The sequence below is a fragment of the Leucoraja erinacea genome, chromosome 1 (genome assembly GCF_028641065.1).
Source record: "Leucoraja erinacea ecotype New England chromosome 1, Leri_hhj_1, whole genome shotgun sequence".
In the NCBI taxonomy this organism is placed as follows: domain Eukaryota; kingdom Metazoa; phylum Chordata; class Chondrichthyes; order Rajiformes; family Rajidae; genus Leucoraja; species Leucoraja erinaceus.
Genome location: NC_073377.1, coordinates 8,458,619 through 8,474,911, shown reverse-complemented (window position 1 = coordinate 8,474,911; position 16,293 = coordinate 8,458,619). Strand labels below are relative to the sequence as shown.

The following is a 16,293-nucleotide window of genomic DNA, read 5'->3' as shown; positions in this document are numbered from 1 at the left end:
TATATATTGGAGACACCACTTCTTAACATCTCAAGCGTCTGAAGAGACTTTCGTTCGTTCGCAAAGTCTCGAGCAACCGCCAACTTCATTGGGTCAAAAGTAAATATACTGCGGATGCTGGATTGGAAGCGTTAAAGGCTGCTGGAGCCGGGTGTGGCGTGTGGCACCTGTTGCAGTGAAATCCAGATCCAGCAAAGGAATCATTCTTCCTCAGCCGGTATGGGTGTTGCAAGGGTTGTTAGTTTGGCGTGAACTTCTGACCTCCTGCCATCCACTCAACCTTTGCTGGTTCTCGTTCCATTAAAATCACACGGAAGCCTCGACCCCCCCCACCCTCGACACACACACACACACACACACACACACAGGTTGACTGTTTCTATGGCAATGCGGCGAAGAGAGTGTTCCTCCGTCATTTAGCCACGGGATATAAAGTAACCTGGAAACACGGACTGGAACAAAAAAAAGAGGAAGGTTTTGTTTGTGTCTCCGAAGGAGGAAAGCCAACGATGTTAGAAGGGGAACAGATCCCTTTCATGGTGGTGTTTGTGGCGACGATTTTACTGGGCACGACGGGGAATGTCATCGTGCTTTTCGCCTTCATCAGCAACGCGGTGAAACACCGGCGTTTCCCGCCGCTCGACAGGGTGATCGTCAACCAGACCTTCGTCAACCTGTTGCTCTGCTTCTACCAGGGCATCCCGCGAGTGCTGATGTTCTACGGGGTGGAACTTTTCGAGGAGACGTGCTGCATTATCCTGGTCTACCTCAGCTCCTCGCTCAGGTCCATCAGCATCTGGACGGTCTCCAACCTCAGTTTCCTCCACTTGATCAAGATCAACCGGCCGCGCTGCGCCCTGGCCAGTTACATCAGCAGCCACCAGAGCAGCTATGTCAACGTGACCATCAGCGCCCTGTGGCTCACCAGCTTCATCTTCTACGTCCCCTACACCCTTGACAAGATCATCCACATGTCGCAGGAGAACGAGTCCAACCCGGTGAAGTACATGCCCAGCTCCAGTTGCAATGGCCTGTCCACCAGCTCCGCTTCTGATATAGTCACCTACATCTCGGTCAGCCTGGATATCATCGCCATCCTCTGGGTGGTGGTTCTGAACGGGCTGATCATCCAGCTTCTGTGCAAACACCAACGGCGAGTGGCGGCAGCGGGCCAGGGATCAAATTCCGCCAACAAGACCCCATTCCAGGCCACCCGCATCCTCGTCTCCTTGCTCTGCATCTACGTGGCTTGCTGGATCTCCAACGATATCGTCTGGATTATGTTGATCGCGAAAATAGCGCCCGGACAAGATCGGAACCAGACACTAAAATACACTTCCAGTTTCCTCTCCTCTCTCTACTACTCCGCCAGCTCATACGTCCTGGTTTTTGGCCACAGGAACGTTAAAGATGTGTTCAACCCTGTCTGCAAACTCTTGAAACAGAGGAAGACCACGCAGTTTCAAGATGTGGAAATATAGTATACTGTTTTGGCGTTTAAAATAAAATAGCAAAATAACGAGGCAATAGAATGTTAACACCATCTGACTGGATAAGCATGGATATCAATATATCACCGGCATTGAATCACTAATAGACTAATAGAAATGGTCATTTGTAATTTCACAGTAGAAAGGTAGAATAACATTAGGACAGATTGATACAGAACAGAAGGTGTGCATTGGGTTATGTGGGTTGGTGTATTTACCCCATTAATCCCATCAGGAGCAGAAGGCCATCAGGATGGTTTGTAGGTAGGAACTCAGTCTGAGCCACTGGAGGCCTGGCCAGTGCTCATGCAACCAGGGTACTGAGGCCTCCTGGACTTTGGGAACTCCCTGGTCACCACACCTGGGTGGTGAGTCTATGGAATTAATTGTCACAGAAGGCAGTGGAGGCCAAGTCAATAGATATTTTTTATGGCAGAGATAGATAGATTCTTGATTAGTAAGGTTGTCAGTGGTTATGGGGAGAAGGCAGGAGAATGGGCTTGAGAGGGAAAGATAGATCAGCCATGATTGATCAGAATGGTGGTGTAGGCTTGATGGGCCGAATGGCCTAATTCTGCTCCTATCACATAAACTTATGAAATCATGCAGAAGGTGAACACAAGGTGCAGGCTGGGTTAAACCTGATCCAATCCAGTACTCAGCTGAGGCTCAACAGAAGTTTGTAAAGATTCTGCATTACTTTTATTGTTTATATTCTCAATACTTTTGTTAATAAAGCCAAGATTTCATTTATTTTTAACATAAACTTCTCAATCTGTTCGGTCACCTTTAGCAACATTGTAGATATCATCTCTGTTGCTGAATCCCTTTAAAATGCTCAGATTGCTCACCTCATTATTCTCATGAAAATGTATCATATTAAGTTTCATCCACCATGTGAATGCCCATTTGACATCCTCCTGAAGTCTGTCACTGCTTACCTTACTACTTACTTCATTCCTAGCTTTCGTGCCTGGAAACGTTGTCACCCTTATGGTATACCATTAACACTACTTTCTGAAAAAGACCCGATGAATTAATTAAAATATATTTTATTGGGTTATGGTAATTGTTAAACTGTCAATTTTATGTTACTGCAAAAGATGGTACCGAGCTATGAAAGATATATTTGTAATAGATGGACTGCAGCGAAGGTACACCAGATTGATTCTGAACCATTCATCGAGGATAACATTTACACAATAACCTGATTTTGCAGTTCATGTTTTCCAACCAGACTCAAAGGCTAGAAGACTGAAGTGGGAGCCTGATAGAATTATGCTTTGTAAATCGGAAATTCTGGTTATGCGTGAGACCCCCTCGACATTCTCCTCCATCAGCCCCCATCTACATGCATGCACACACCCACACACCCATCTGGTGGCACAATATAAGCCTTCCGTGACCAATAAGTAGTTCAGGGATTGAATTGTTAAGGAGCCCAGGCCAGGAATATTATTGTTTAAATTACGGGTTGCCTTTGTTTTATCATTTAATTTTCAATAGTTGTGATTATTTAAGAGTGACCGTGCTTGTTTAATAACTCTGAGACACCCCATTGCTCCTTCTTTTCCAATTACTGTTGAATTCACTGCCTTCTTATTGTTCATTTAAAAAAAAAGTTAGCATGACATTTACAAGGCTGTTGCCAGGATTTGCGGGCCTGAGCTATAGGGAGAGGCTAGGCAGGCTATACTTTATTCCTTGGAGCACAGGAGGCTGAGGGGTGGTCTTTTTAAGGTGTATAAGATAATGAGGGGAATAGATTGGGTAAATGCACAGTCTTTTACCCAGAGTAGGGGAATCAAGAACCAGAGATCATAGGTTTGAGGTGAGAGTGAAAGATTTAATAAGAACCTGAGGGGCAACCTTTTCCCACAGAGGGTGATGGGTATATGGAACGAGCTGCCAGAGGAGACAACATTTATAAGATATTTGACAGGTATATGGAGAGGAAAGGTTTAGAGGGATATGGGCCAAATGCAAGCAGGTGGGACCAGTGTAGATGGGGGCATCTTGGTCGGCATGGGCAGGTTGGGCTGAAGGGCCCGTTTCTGTACTGTATGATTCTATGACATTACTTACGTGTATATAAAACAGCCATTATGTACTTGCTGCTTTTTTGTTATTTTTCTCTGTTGATGTCCATGTACTGATATACCGTTTTTTTTTCCTGTTATAATTCTCCAAATTATGGAAATGTAGTTGGTGATCTACCATTGAAAATTGTGCTACATCTGAAAGATACAGTTTCTCGTTAGTTTAAAATGTATCCAATTTTTAGAGACTTAATTTCATGCTTAATAAGGCACATTAGTTTAAAATTCATTGATCTATTGTCTTTGTGGAATTATGTAAGGATCTCTGGGATTATAAATAAGAGACACCAGAGACTGGAAACTTTGAGGGAGAAAAATACTGATGGGGGTATACTCAGCGGGTCAAGGGCCTGTCCCACTTTCTCGACCTTATTCACGACCTCTGCCGAGTTTGCCCTTGACTCATACTCGCAGCATGGTCGTCACGAGGTCGTAGGAAGTCATAGGAGGTCGTAGGTAGGTCGTAGCAGGCCGTGATGCTTGTCGTAGGTACTCATGGCATCAAGTAGGTCGGGGTGTTTTTTCTAGCCTGATGAAAAATGTCCACGAGTAAAAAAGGTCGTGAATTAGGTCATGAAAGTGGGACAGGCCCTTCAGGCAGCTTCTGTAGCGGGAAATGGACAGATGACACTTCGGGCCATTACCTTCTCCAAACTGCCTGAAGGAGGATCCCACTCAAAAAGTCTTCTGTCCATTTCCCTCCACACATGCTGCTTGACTTGCTGAATTCTTCCAGCAGTTTATTTTTTTGCACTGGAATTAGATAATTGCACAAGGACTGCGGTCAGCTTTTAAATGGAAATATTTATTTTGCACAATTTTTCATCATAACACTCTGATTTTAATGCTTTAGACTTAGAAATTATATTGTAGAATTACATTGTACAATTACTTTACCTTGGTTTTTTTGACAGGGTGAGATTTGTTTGAAATGTACACAGGTACTGTAAAACCCGACAAATCTTCACTGTACCTGTCAAACTATATTCACGTTCATTCATGTAAAAATAACCTTATTAGCCATTGGATCAAATCCTCAGTTGTTGGTTTTTTATGCCGACTACAGTGATATTGTTACAGTGCAGAACCTGTTTTTTACATATTCAATTCTGTCAAATGGTATTACAAAACGATTGTTGATATGAGATGAATGCAACAGAAAACCTTTTACACATTTTTAAGGCAATAAAAATGTATCTTAACATTTCATGAAATATTCATGATTTAACACGAAAATATAGATCTGGTCAAAAGAGTTATCTAAAAATACCAATTATATAAAGCTTTGGCTGAGAAAACTAAAACTGACATACAAAATTCCTCTTGTCAAATGATTATTTTTTTCAGTTGATCATAAGGTCTTAAGGAATAGGAATAGAATTAGGCCATTTGGCCCATCAAGTCTACTCCACCATTCAATCATGGCTGATCTATCTCTCCCCCCTAACCCCATTCTCCTGCTTTCTCCCCATAACCTCGGTGTCAGAGGAACTAATCAAGAATCTATCTCTGCCTTAAATATCAACTGACTTGGCCTCCACAGCCTTCTGTGGCAAATAATTCCACAGATTCACCACCCTCTGACTAAAGAAATTTCTCCCCATCTCCTTCCTAAAAGAACATCCTTTAATTCTGAGGCTGACCTCTTGTCCCAGACTCTCCCACTAGTGGAAACATCCTCTCCATATCCACTCTATCCAAACCTTTCACTATTCCGTATGTTTCAATGAGGTCCCCCCTCATTCTTCTAAACTCCAGCATGTACAGGCCCAGTGCTGAAAAACGCTCATCATAGGTTAACCATTAACCTACTAATTCCTGGGATCATTCGTGTAAACCTCCTCTGAACCCTCTCCAGAGCCAGCACATCCTTCCTCAGATACGGTGCCGAAAAATCACAATATTCCAAATGCGGCCTTACCAGCACCTTAAAGAGCCTCAAGATTACATCCCTGTTTTTGTATACAAGCCCTCTTGAAATAAATGCTAGCATTGAGTTTGCTTTCTTTACTACCGATTCGACTTGTAGATTAACTTTATGGGATTCCTGCACCAGCACTCCCAAGTCCTTTTGCACCTCAGATTTCTGGATTCTCACCACATTTATAAAATAGTCTACGCCTTTATTCCTAAAGCACATGGCATTGGGGGTTCAGTATTGATGTGGATAGAGAACTGGCTGGCAAACAGGAAGCAAAGAGTAGGAGTAAATGGGTCCTTTTCACAATGGCAGGCAGTGGCTAGTGGGGTACCGCAAGGCTCAGTGCTGGGACCCCAGCTATTTACAAAATATATTAATGATCTGGATGAGGGAATTGAAGGCAATATCTCCAAGTTTGCAGATGACACTAAGCTGGGGGGCAGTGTTAGCTGTGAGGAGGATGCTAGGAGACTGCAGGGTGACTTGGATAGGCTGGGTGAGTGGGCAAATGTTTGGCAGATGCAGTATAATGTGGATAAATGTGAGGTTATCCATTTAGGTGGCAAAAACGGGAAAGCAGACTATTATCTAAATGGTGGCCGATTGGGAAAGGGGGAGATGCAGCGAGACCTGGGTGTCATGGTACACCAGTCATTGAAAGTAGGCATGCAGGTGCAGCAGGCAGTGAAGAAAGCGAATGGTATGTTAGCTTTCATTGCAAAAGGATTTGAGTATAGGAGCAGGGAGGTTCTACTGCAGTTGTACGGGGTCTTGGTGAGACCACACCTGGAGTATTGCGTACAGTTTTGGTCTCCAAATCTGAGGAAGGACATTCTTGCCATAGAGGGAGTGCAGAGACGGTTCACCAGACTGATTCCTGGGATGTCAGGACTGTCTTATGAAGAAAGACTGGATAGACTTGCTTTATACTCTCTAAAATTTAGGAGATTGAGAGGGGATCTTATAGAAACTTACAAAATTCTTAAGGGGTTGGACAGGCTAGATGGAGGAAGATTGTTCCCGATGTTGGGGAAGTCCAGGACAAGGAGTCACATCTTAAGGATAAGGGGGAAATCCTTTATAACCGAGATGAGAAGAACATTTTTCACACAGAGAGTGGTGAATCTCTGGAACTCTCTGCCACAGAGGGTAGTTGAGGCCAGTTCATTGGCTATATTTAAGAGGGAGTTAGATGTGGCCCATGTGGCTAAGGGGATCAGGGGGTATGGAGAGAAGGCAGGTACGGGATACTGAGTTGGATGATCAGCCATGATCATATTGAATGGCGGTGCAGGCTCGAAGGGCCGAATGGCCTACTGCACCTAATTTCTATGTTTCTATATTTCTATGTTTCTATTACCAAAATGCATGAGTCCACTCATTGCTACACTATATTCCATCTGCCACTTCCCTGCCCACTCTCCCAACCTGTCCAAGTCCTTATGCAGAGTCACTACTTTCTCTACACTACCTGCCCTTCCATCTATTTTTGTATCATCCGCAAACTCCAAATCATTAATATACAACGTGAAGAGTAGCGGCCAATCTGCTAATGAAACTGTGGGAACACCTGTCTTTGAAACACATTAAATCATATCATTATTGAAATAGTAAACGGAAACAAGCCATTTCGAACATAGAACAGTAAACACAGAAATTGGTCCTTTGGCTCACAATATTTGCACTGATCGTGATGTCAAGTTGAACCGATCTCATCTGCTTGTAACTGATCTATCTATATATTACTAAAACTCTCATCTTGACCATTTCCTGTCTGCGTTGTAATTAAATTTGCGCAAAATGATCGCCACCTCACTCACCATTATTCTCCACCTTACTCACCATTCTCCTCTGCTGCAAGTCAAATAAGTTTTGTTCCGATTGGTGAAATAGTACAAAAGTTATGAAGGTTCCCCCTCCCCCACACCCCCCCCCTCCCCTACCCTCCCTCCCCTCCTCCCCTCCCCTACCCCCCTCCCCCCGCCCCCCCCCCCCCATGCCCCCCTCCCCCACATCCAAGGTTTTATAAAATTGGAGTCTATCCTCCCTGTTATCAATGCCCTACCGATGAAGATCAGTAATCCATAAGTCTTCCCGACCATGTTGTCCACTTGTGATGCGGCCTTCAAAGATGTATGAACTTATATTCTAAAGTCCCTCTGTTCCTCAATACACTTATGACCCTACCATTCATGGTACATATTCTAGACTCATTTGTGCTCCCAAAATGCATCACCATATTTTGACTGAATTAAACTCAATTTGCCATTTTTCAACCAATTTCACGAACACACTGATATCTCTTTGCAGTCTGAAACTACTTTCCACACTATCAACAACTCTACCAATTTTTGTGCCATCTGCAAACTGGCTGATCTTGCCTCCCACATCCACACATTCATGTACATTACATTACAAACAGCAAGGGTCCCAGCATCGATCTTTGCAGGACACCACTAGTCACAGCCCGTTACCATCACCCTCTGTTTCAAATTGCTTTGTAGCTTTTAGTTTAGTTTAATTTAGGTTCGAGGAACAGCAAGGAAACAGGCCCTTCGGCCCACCGAGTCTGTGCCGACTAGTGATCCCCACACACTAACGCTATCCTGCACACTAGGGCCAATTTGCAATTATACCAAACCAATTAACCTACAAACCTGTACGTATTTGGCGTGTGGGAGGAAACGGAGCACCCGGAGAAAACCCGGGCGGTCATGGGGAGAACGTACAAATTCCGTATAGACCGCACCCATAGTCAGGATCGAACCCGGGTCTCTGGTGCTGAAAGGCAGCAACTCTACTGCTGTGCCACCGTGCCGTCCCATATGTATATGCAGGGAATGGAAGGATAAAGTTTATGTGCAGGCAGATAAAACTTGGTCTTAGCATCATGTTCGGCACAGACATTGTGGGCCTTCCACATTTTCCTTCACTGCATATTTATCCAATTCCCTCTTGAAGGTCACAATAGTATCCACCTTACATGTCCCTGAAGTCTATTCCAGATGCCAACACATGCTGTGTAAAGAAAGGAAGCTGTTTCCGATCATGGCACGATGGTGCCAGAGCATGGTGACTCTTGCCTGCTGGTCCCAGAAGGAGGATATACTATCACCTGGTACACAAAAATGCTGGAGAAACTCAGCAGGTGCAGCAGCATCTATGGAGCCATCCATATCCTATGGAGCCATTCCAGCATCTTCAGTTCCTTCTTATATACTATCACCTGTTATAATACTCCTCTCCATTAAATCCCTATTGTGCTTGAGTTTGGGTTGATTGCATTTATGTATAGTATTAGCTGATTTGATTGGATAGCATCAGAAACAAAGAGTTTCACTGTATCTCAGTACAGGTGAAAATAATATTAAACTTTAACCTAAATCTCATGTCACTCTTCCCCTTTATTATCCAGCATTCAATATTTGTTGGTCTTAACTCTTTGCTGCATAATTCCTGCATTTATTATAATGATACATTTTAAACCAGGATTGCTCATAGTTGCTTGCCAAACCATGATTCATGTTTAAAATGTGATTCAGTATCTTTAATGATCTGTGTAGTGCAGTCTGTCATTGTTAGTGATTGAGAAACAATATAATATAATAAACACAGGAATGATGCAGCAAAGAGTATAGACCAGCAAATATTGGATAATGGATACTGGGAGTTGTACAAGGAACTCATCCAATTGAGGAGGTCATAAATTGTGAGATGTTGAAAATGTAAACACATTAGTGAGAGGTGGCATGCAAAATAAACTTCCAATTGATACACATTGCATTAACTCTCAGGCACTGCATGGATGAGCGAACCATAACACATCATCTTTCATAAATGGCTCTTACCCTCGTCGTGTGTACTTATTTGTACAACCTTTCACTCCTTTTTTATTTTTATTCCGATGAAATCTGACTGTGCTGCTGATTGTGGGCATGTTGCAGCAGCAGTTTTTACCAAGAAATCCTGGGATGATGAATGTGGTGTCAAGTACCTGGATGTGAAAACAGTCTGAAAAACAGTGAGAAATAAGTTAACCTGTAAACACATGCTCTCGCATTGTGAAGTATTCTTGAACATATAACATGCTATGGGCACAAAGTTTGTGACCTGGTTTGCAGCAGACCAGGCATAATGAAGTCATTCAATTTTCCTGATTATTCATTAAAATTCCGACCATTTTGGCAAAGATTAGGAGAGGAAGTACAAGCTAAATGGAACACATTTGAAATGTGTGGTAGAAAGGGAGACCTGGACCATCAAGCACTACAGGTATTTACACAAATCATACAAACATAGAAAAATAAGTGCAGGAGTAGGCCATTCGGCCCTTCGAGCCAGCACCGCCATTCAATATGATCATCTAAAATCAGTACCTCATTCCTGCTTCCCCCCCCCCCCCCCCATATCCTTTGATTCCTTTAGCCCTAAGAGCTAAATCTAACTTGCTCTTGAAAACATCCAGTGAATTGGCCTCCGCTGCCTTCTGTAGCAGAATATTTCACAGAATTACAACTCTCTGTGTGAAGAATGTTTTCCTCATCTCAGTTCTAAATGGCCTACCCCTTATTCTTAAACTGTGACCCCTGGTTCTGGACTCCCCCCACATCAGGAACATTTTTCCTGCATCTAGCCTGTTTGCGATATATATAAATGACTTGGACATAAATGTAGATGTGTTGGTTAGTAACTCGGCAGATGACACCAACGTTGCTGGGGTTGCAGACTGTGAGGAAGGCTGTCAAAGTGTGCAGTGGAATGTGGATCAACTATAGAAATAGGCAGAGAAATGGCTGATGGAGTTGAATCCGAGCAAATGTGAGGTTGCACTTTGTAAGATCGAATGCAAGGGGAAAGTATACAGTTAATGACAAGACCTTCAGTAGCCTTAATATTTAGAAAGATCTTTAGAAAGACCATGCCCATAGCTCCTTGAAAGAGGAAACACAAGTAGATAAGATTGGTCAAGAAGGTTGGGGTATTGTGCCTAAAAGTCAAGAAGTTATGATGCAGCTTGATTGGACTTTGGTTAGGCCACATTTGGAATCTAGCATGCAGTTCTGGTTGCCCCATGACAGGAAGGGTGTGGAGGCTTTGGACAGGATGCAGAAGAGGTTTACCAGAATGCTGCCTGGATTACAAGGTACTGTATTAGCCATAACGAGAGGTTGGGTAGAGTTGGATTGTTCTCTCTGGAATTCCGTAGAGTAAGGTGAGACATGATGAATATAAAATTATGAGAGGCATAGATAGGATAAGCAATCAGAAACTGCTTCCAGCGTGGAGATCTCAAAGACAAGATGGCGTCGTTTAAGGTGAAAGGAGCAAAGTTCAAAGGAGATGTGTGGGGCAAGTATTTTACACAGAGGATGTTGTGTGCATGGAATGTGCTGCCAGGGCTAGTGGTGGAGGCAGATCTAAAAGTCACGTACACGAGGCGTTTAGATAGGCAGATGGATATGCAGAGAACGGAGAGATATGAGTCATGTGCAGGCAGATGAGATTATTTAATTGCAACCGGTTTAGTACAGACATTGTGGGTGGTAGGGCTTTTTCCTATGCTGCACTTATCTATATTCTATGTTCAATTGTGTAAAACGCAAGTTGCTTGGTTGCCTTCTCAGAATTCACCAATGGCAAATGGTGCCTGTATTGTGTAACAGCCAAGGGATGCAAGTCCGAAATTTCTTCAAATTTATCATCCATCCATTCAACTCTGATCTTGTGCACTTATGGTTTGCATGGTTTTCTATTTGCGCAAAAACGGTACACAATAGCGCTATGATTTTTCGCCACCTTACTCACCATTCTCCTGTGCTGCAAGTGCAACTAATTTTGTTCCGATCGGTGTAGTGAAATGCTTATTGTCATTGCCGCACATTAAAAAGAATACAACTTAACAATAGTAAAGACATTTAAACATAAAACCATCCCCCCACAATGGTTCCCCATTATGAGGGAAGGCACAAAGTCCAGTCCCTATCCGCTAGGGGGCACCATCCTGTATGATATGGTTGCCCAGCCTGCAGCTGTCCGTTTTTTCATATCTTTTTTTAATTTTTAGTTAGTTAAAGTGTTTTGTTCTGGAGTTCTAGTCTTTTTTTATGTGGGGGGGAGGGGGAAACTGCTTTCTAGGGGCCCTACTTGGTCGGAGAGGCAGCTTTTCTCCGGGCTGCAATTTCGACCCGTCCTCGCGGCCTACCAGCGGGCCTGGAGCGGCGTTTCCTGAGGGGACCGCCCAGAACATTGGGTTCGGCGGCGGCACAGCACTGGAGCGTTATCGCGGAGCGGGTGATGCCTTGCCCGGGTCGCCGCGCTGGAGCTCCGGTGAGCTGGGACTGCCGATGAAACATTGCGGAGCTGCGGGACTGTGGAGCGGCCAGCTGCGGGTGCCGGCGCTGATTTTAACATCAGGAGCCTGGGACCTCTCGCCGAGATCGCCAGTGGTGGAGCCCCATCTAGCGCGGCCTGTCGGCTTCGGAAGCCGCAGTCTCAAGTAAGGAGGCGGCCGTTCCAGGTGTCCCTTGCCACTGAGAGGATTCTGGGAGGATTCTCCCGGAGAGGACCCTGAAAAGCAGTTTCCCCCCCCCGCCTCATCCTGGGTCCTCATCCTTCCCCTACCAAAGTCCACAATCAGTTCATTGGTTTTACTGATATTAAGAGCCAGGTTGTTGTGCTGGCACCATTTGGTCAATCGGTCAGTCTCACTTCTATACTCTGACTCATAACCCTCTGTAATTCATGGTGTCATCGGCGATCTTGAAGATGGAGTTTGCACTATGTCCGGCTACAGTCATGAGTATAGAGTGAGTAGAGCAGGGGGCTGAGCACACAGCCTTGAGGTGCTCCCGTACTAACAGACTGTGGTCTGTGGATGAGGAAGTCAAGGATCCAATTGCGGAGGGATGCGCAATTCCTCCAAATATGCCCCATTTCCTTACAGGCATGGCACCTTGGGCGCTCCGATGTCCAGAAAATCACGCCCATCCTGCTGGACACTGAAGCTCCCGTCAACGACATCCTCCCAGTCCAGCGTCATCGTCAGCTGGCGCCGGAGGGAAAGAACTTTGCGCAGCTCCTTCCTGTGGAACACCTGGGATATCGGGGTGATATCTGTGAATACCGTCCCCAGGGTGTGAGGGTGGGGGAATGAGGGCCTTGTTTGTGATGCAGGGCAGAACGTTGGACAGGACCACACACTTTGTGGAATCGACCTGCAGGAATGTTCCCCCCACTGAGATCCCTTTACTCACGGCCGCCTTCACCCGCTCAACGGACTCGAGGATGAACACAGCGTACCTGAACATCCTGCAGGCATGTACAGTACGCCTGCGGGCTTGGCTGCCACGGCCACGACAGCCGCGGGCTCACCAGCTCGCTGAACTTCATCGTCTAGGTTCATCTGGGGGGGGGCAGGCTTGAAAGGCAGGGTTCCTCATGGGGAACCGGGCCCCCAAGAGGAACAGCTGAAGCAGCCACCTCTGCATAACACACGGAAGACCCCGGTCCCCAGAACACTGACCCTGCATGGTATCAGGCGCTACAATTTAAGCAAAGCACTTAAACTAAGTGCCAGACATACATGGACAGTCCAAATGGCCCGGGGCCAAGTCCACACGCAATACAATATGGGACTGTTCAAGGGAGGGAGGCAAGCTGGTGTTGCCTCCAACGTTGATAATGGCGGCTCCCACGAAAAACTGCTCCGTCACCACCTCTTCGCCCGACTATCTCTGCTCTCCTGCGTTCCCTGGCGAGCTGCTGACCTTTGCAGATAAACCCAGTTGGCCTTCGCTGCTCCTGCAGCAACTAAAGGGATTTGCCTGCAGTCTTTGTTGTTGGAAGCCTCCTATCTCTGCTGGAATTGCCGAGAGAAAGGAGGCTTCGTCATCTCCAGGTTCCAAGGCCGCAGAAGGGGGTCGAGATGGTGCGGTCCCACACCGCACGAAAGCCAGAACGGCCCGTTCAGCATCGACGAGGCAGTAAGCAGAGGTTGTTCCGGACGCAGGTGTAAAAGTCCAGAAAAGACTTTCTCCCCCTTTTGGTGCACCTCAGTTTCCTAGCAGGTTGCCAGCAACAGGTAGTGGGAGCTACGCAGTTAGCTGATAATACTGCTCGCCGTCCCAAAATATGCAGACACTTTAAAACAAATCTCTGCAGTGTCGCAGCGATACATAAAGATGTTTAAATGTACCATTGTACCTCCTCCGAATTCCAAAAAGATGTTTAAACACACTCTTTGTTATGTTTGGACAGGAGCTCCGCAATACCACACCTCCTCGCGTAACCAGCTTTTTTTGGTATCAAAAATAATTAATTTAATAACGATGGCAACACACCCACCACCATAGTACAAAATCACAAAATTATCCAAATTTTCAAAGAACTATGTTACAATCCTAACAAATATACTACATAACCAATATACAACTATGTCCCTCTCTAACACCTCCCAGGCACGGACGTAACCTCGGAGAAGGGGAAAGCATCTTGCTCGGGCAAAGCCCTCTTCCGCCTGGTGCTGTGACTTGCGGATGGCCAGCTTGACCAGGACTAAGAGCAACCCAATCAGGACATCTTCGGCCCTGCCCACTCCCTAGAACCCGTCACCAGTCCTTTGGTCGCTGGCAGCAGAGCCACTCCTCCCCCTGCAGACCCTAGATAGAGTGGAGGTGCTCTTTGCCCTCCGGACCCTGGCTACAAGGGGGACAACAACAACAATCTGTTTTATTCGTCACATTGCACACAAAGTGCAAGTGAAATGAATTTGCCAGCAGTGGTACAATGAAAAAGAACACACAAAAACACACTAAAAATTTAACACAAACATCCACCACAGCATTGATCACTGTGGTGGAAGGCACAAGGATTGGCCAGTCCTCCTCCATTTTCCCACGTGGTCGGGGCCTCAACCCTCCGCTGAGGGCGTCCAGATCTGCAGGCAGGGTAAAAAGTCCAGGTAAGTCCTGAAATGGTGCCTCCCCCACCGGAGACCGCGGCTTCAAGTTGATGTAGGCCGCAGGCCGGCGGTCGGAGATTTAAAGTTCGTGCCGCAGCCAGAAGCACCGCAGACCGCAGGGCCGGCAGTCGAAGCTCCCCTGCAGGGATCCCCGGCGAGGGACCCCGCTCCTGATGGTAAGTCGCCGCCGCGCCCGCGGGCCAGCAGTGGTGGCTACTTCTTCTCCCCGGATCCCCCACGAGGGATCCCAGGCTGCGGACGCCGCGCCATCTGGAGCTCCGCAGACCGCGGCCTCAGGCTGCCTCAGGCCAGCGAACGGACCGCTCCCCTCTGGCGAGGGCTCCCCCGCTCCACGCTGAGAATCCACGCGGCTGAAGTCCCGGGCGCGTCTCCGGGAAAGGCCGCACCGATCCTTGCTGTTAGGCCACGGGGGAGGCGACATGGAAATAGTCCCAAAGGGCAGTTGTTCTGGATGCAGGAGTAAATGTTCAGAAAGTTTTTCTCCCCCTTTTGGTGCTCCATAGTTGCCTGGCAGGTTGTGGGAGCTACACTGTTAGCTGATATGGTGAAACCAAAATGTATAAAAATGGCCTTTAATAATATCTGATAATGTGCACTTTAACTACATGTGATTTTTTTCTATTACAAATCTCAACTCGTGGAGATAACAGAGGCAAATAAATAAATGATGGGTCTTTCCAAACACACATGAACTTGAACTTGTCCCAAAGGTTATGGAGGGCACTGTATGAACCATAACCAACCTCTCAAAGCGCTTGATCAACACGGATGTAAGCGCCACTGGCCGCTCGTCATTGAGGCGTGTCACCTTACTCTTAGAAACATAGAAATTAGGTGCAGGAGTAGGCCATTCGGCCCTTCGAGCCTGCACCGCCATTCAATATGATCATGGCTGATCATCCAACTCAGTATCCCGTACCTGCCTTCTCTCCATACCCCCTGATCCCCTTAGCCACAAGGGCCACATCTAAGTCCCTCTTAAATATAGCCAATGAACTGGCCTCAACTACCCTCTGCGGCAGAGAGTTCCAGAGATTCACCACTCTCTGTGTGAAAAAAGTTCTTTCATCTCGGTTTTAAAGGATTTCCCCTTTATCCTTAAGCTGTGACCCCTTGTCCTGGACTTGGGCACCGGTATTATTGATGCCTTCTTAAAGCAAGTGGGAACCTCAGACCTTAGTAATGAGAGGTTGAAAATGTTCGCAAAAACTCCAGCCAGTTGGTCGGCACAAGTTTTGAGAACTCGAAGTAGTGTGATTTGAATTGACTGGATGATGTGCTAATAAAAGCTTTTCACTGTATCACAGTACATTTGACAATAATAAAATAATACCAATACCAGAGGTTCCCCACATTATTGACTTTGTCTAGATAGCTCACCTAAAATTAAACAGCTTGTTTTCCCTGATCTTCAAGTTTATTTGCCACCTATACCTATAGAAACCACCAGAGGGAGCCACAATGCACATTATAACAAATCTTGCAGGCAGACAAAAATGCTGGAGAAACGCAGCGGGTGAGGCAGCATCTACGGAGCGAAGGAAATATGCGACGTTTCGGGTTGAGACCCTTCTTCAGACTTATAACAAATCTTGTTGTAAGTTTTCCAGTCGTATCATTAGGTAGACAAAAATGTTGGGAAAACTCAGCGGGTGAGGCAGCATCTATGGAGCGAAGGAAATAGGTGACGTTTCGTGTCGAGATTCTTCTGCCACTTTGTAGGGTACGTCGAACAATCCTTGTTCGAGGCGTCCTGTGGCCCTATCCCCGAACTCTTTCACCTCTGCTACATAGCCAACTGCT

At 45.9% G+C, this 16,293-nt stretch overlaps 1 protein-coding gene across 1 annotated transcript; it reads left to right on the top strand.

Moving 5' to 3' along the window:
* The first annotated feature begins 365 nt into the window (after nucleotides 1-365).
* Nucleotides 366-4,788, top strand: LOC129704961 (vomeronasal type-1 receptor 51-like). Its single transcript, XM_055648368.1, has one exon. The coding sequence runs from the start codon at nucleotides 510-512 to the stop codon at nucleotides 1,479-1,481; it is 972 nt and encodes a 323-aa protein (XP_055504343.1). The 5' UTR covers nucleotides 366-509; the 3' UTR covers nucleotides 1,482-4,788.
* Nucleotides 4,789-16,293: the final 11,505 nt, after the last annotated feature.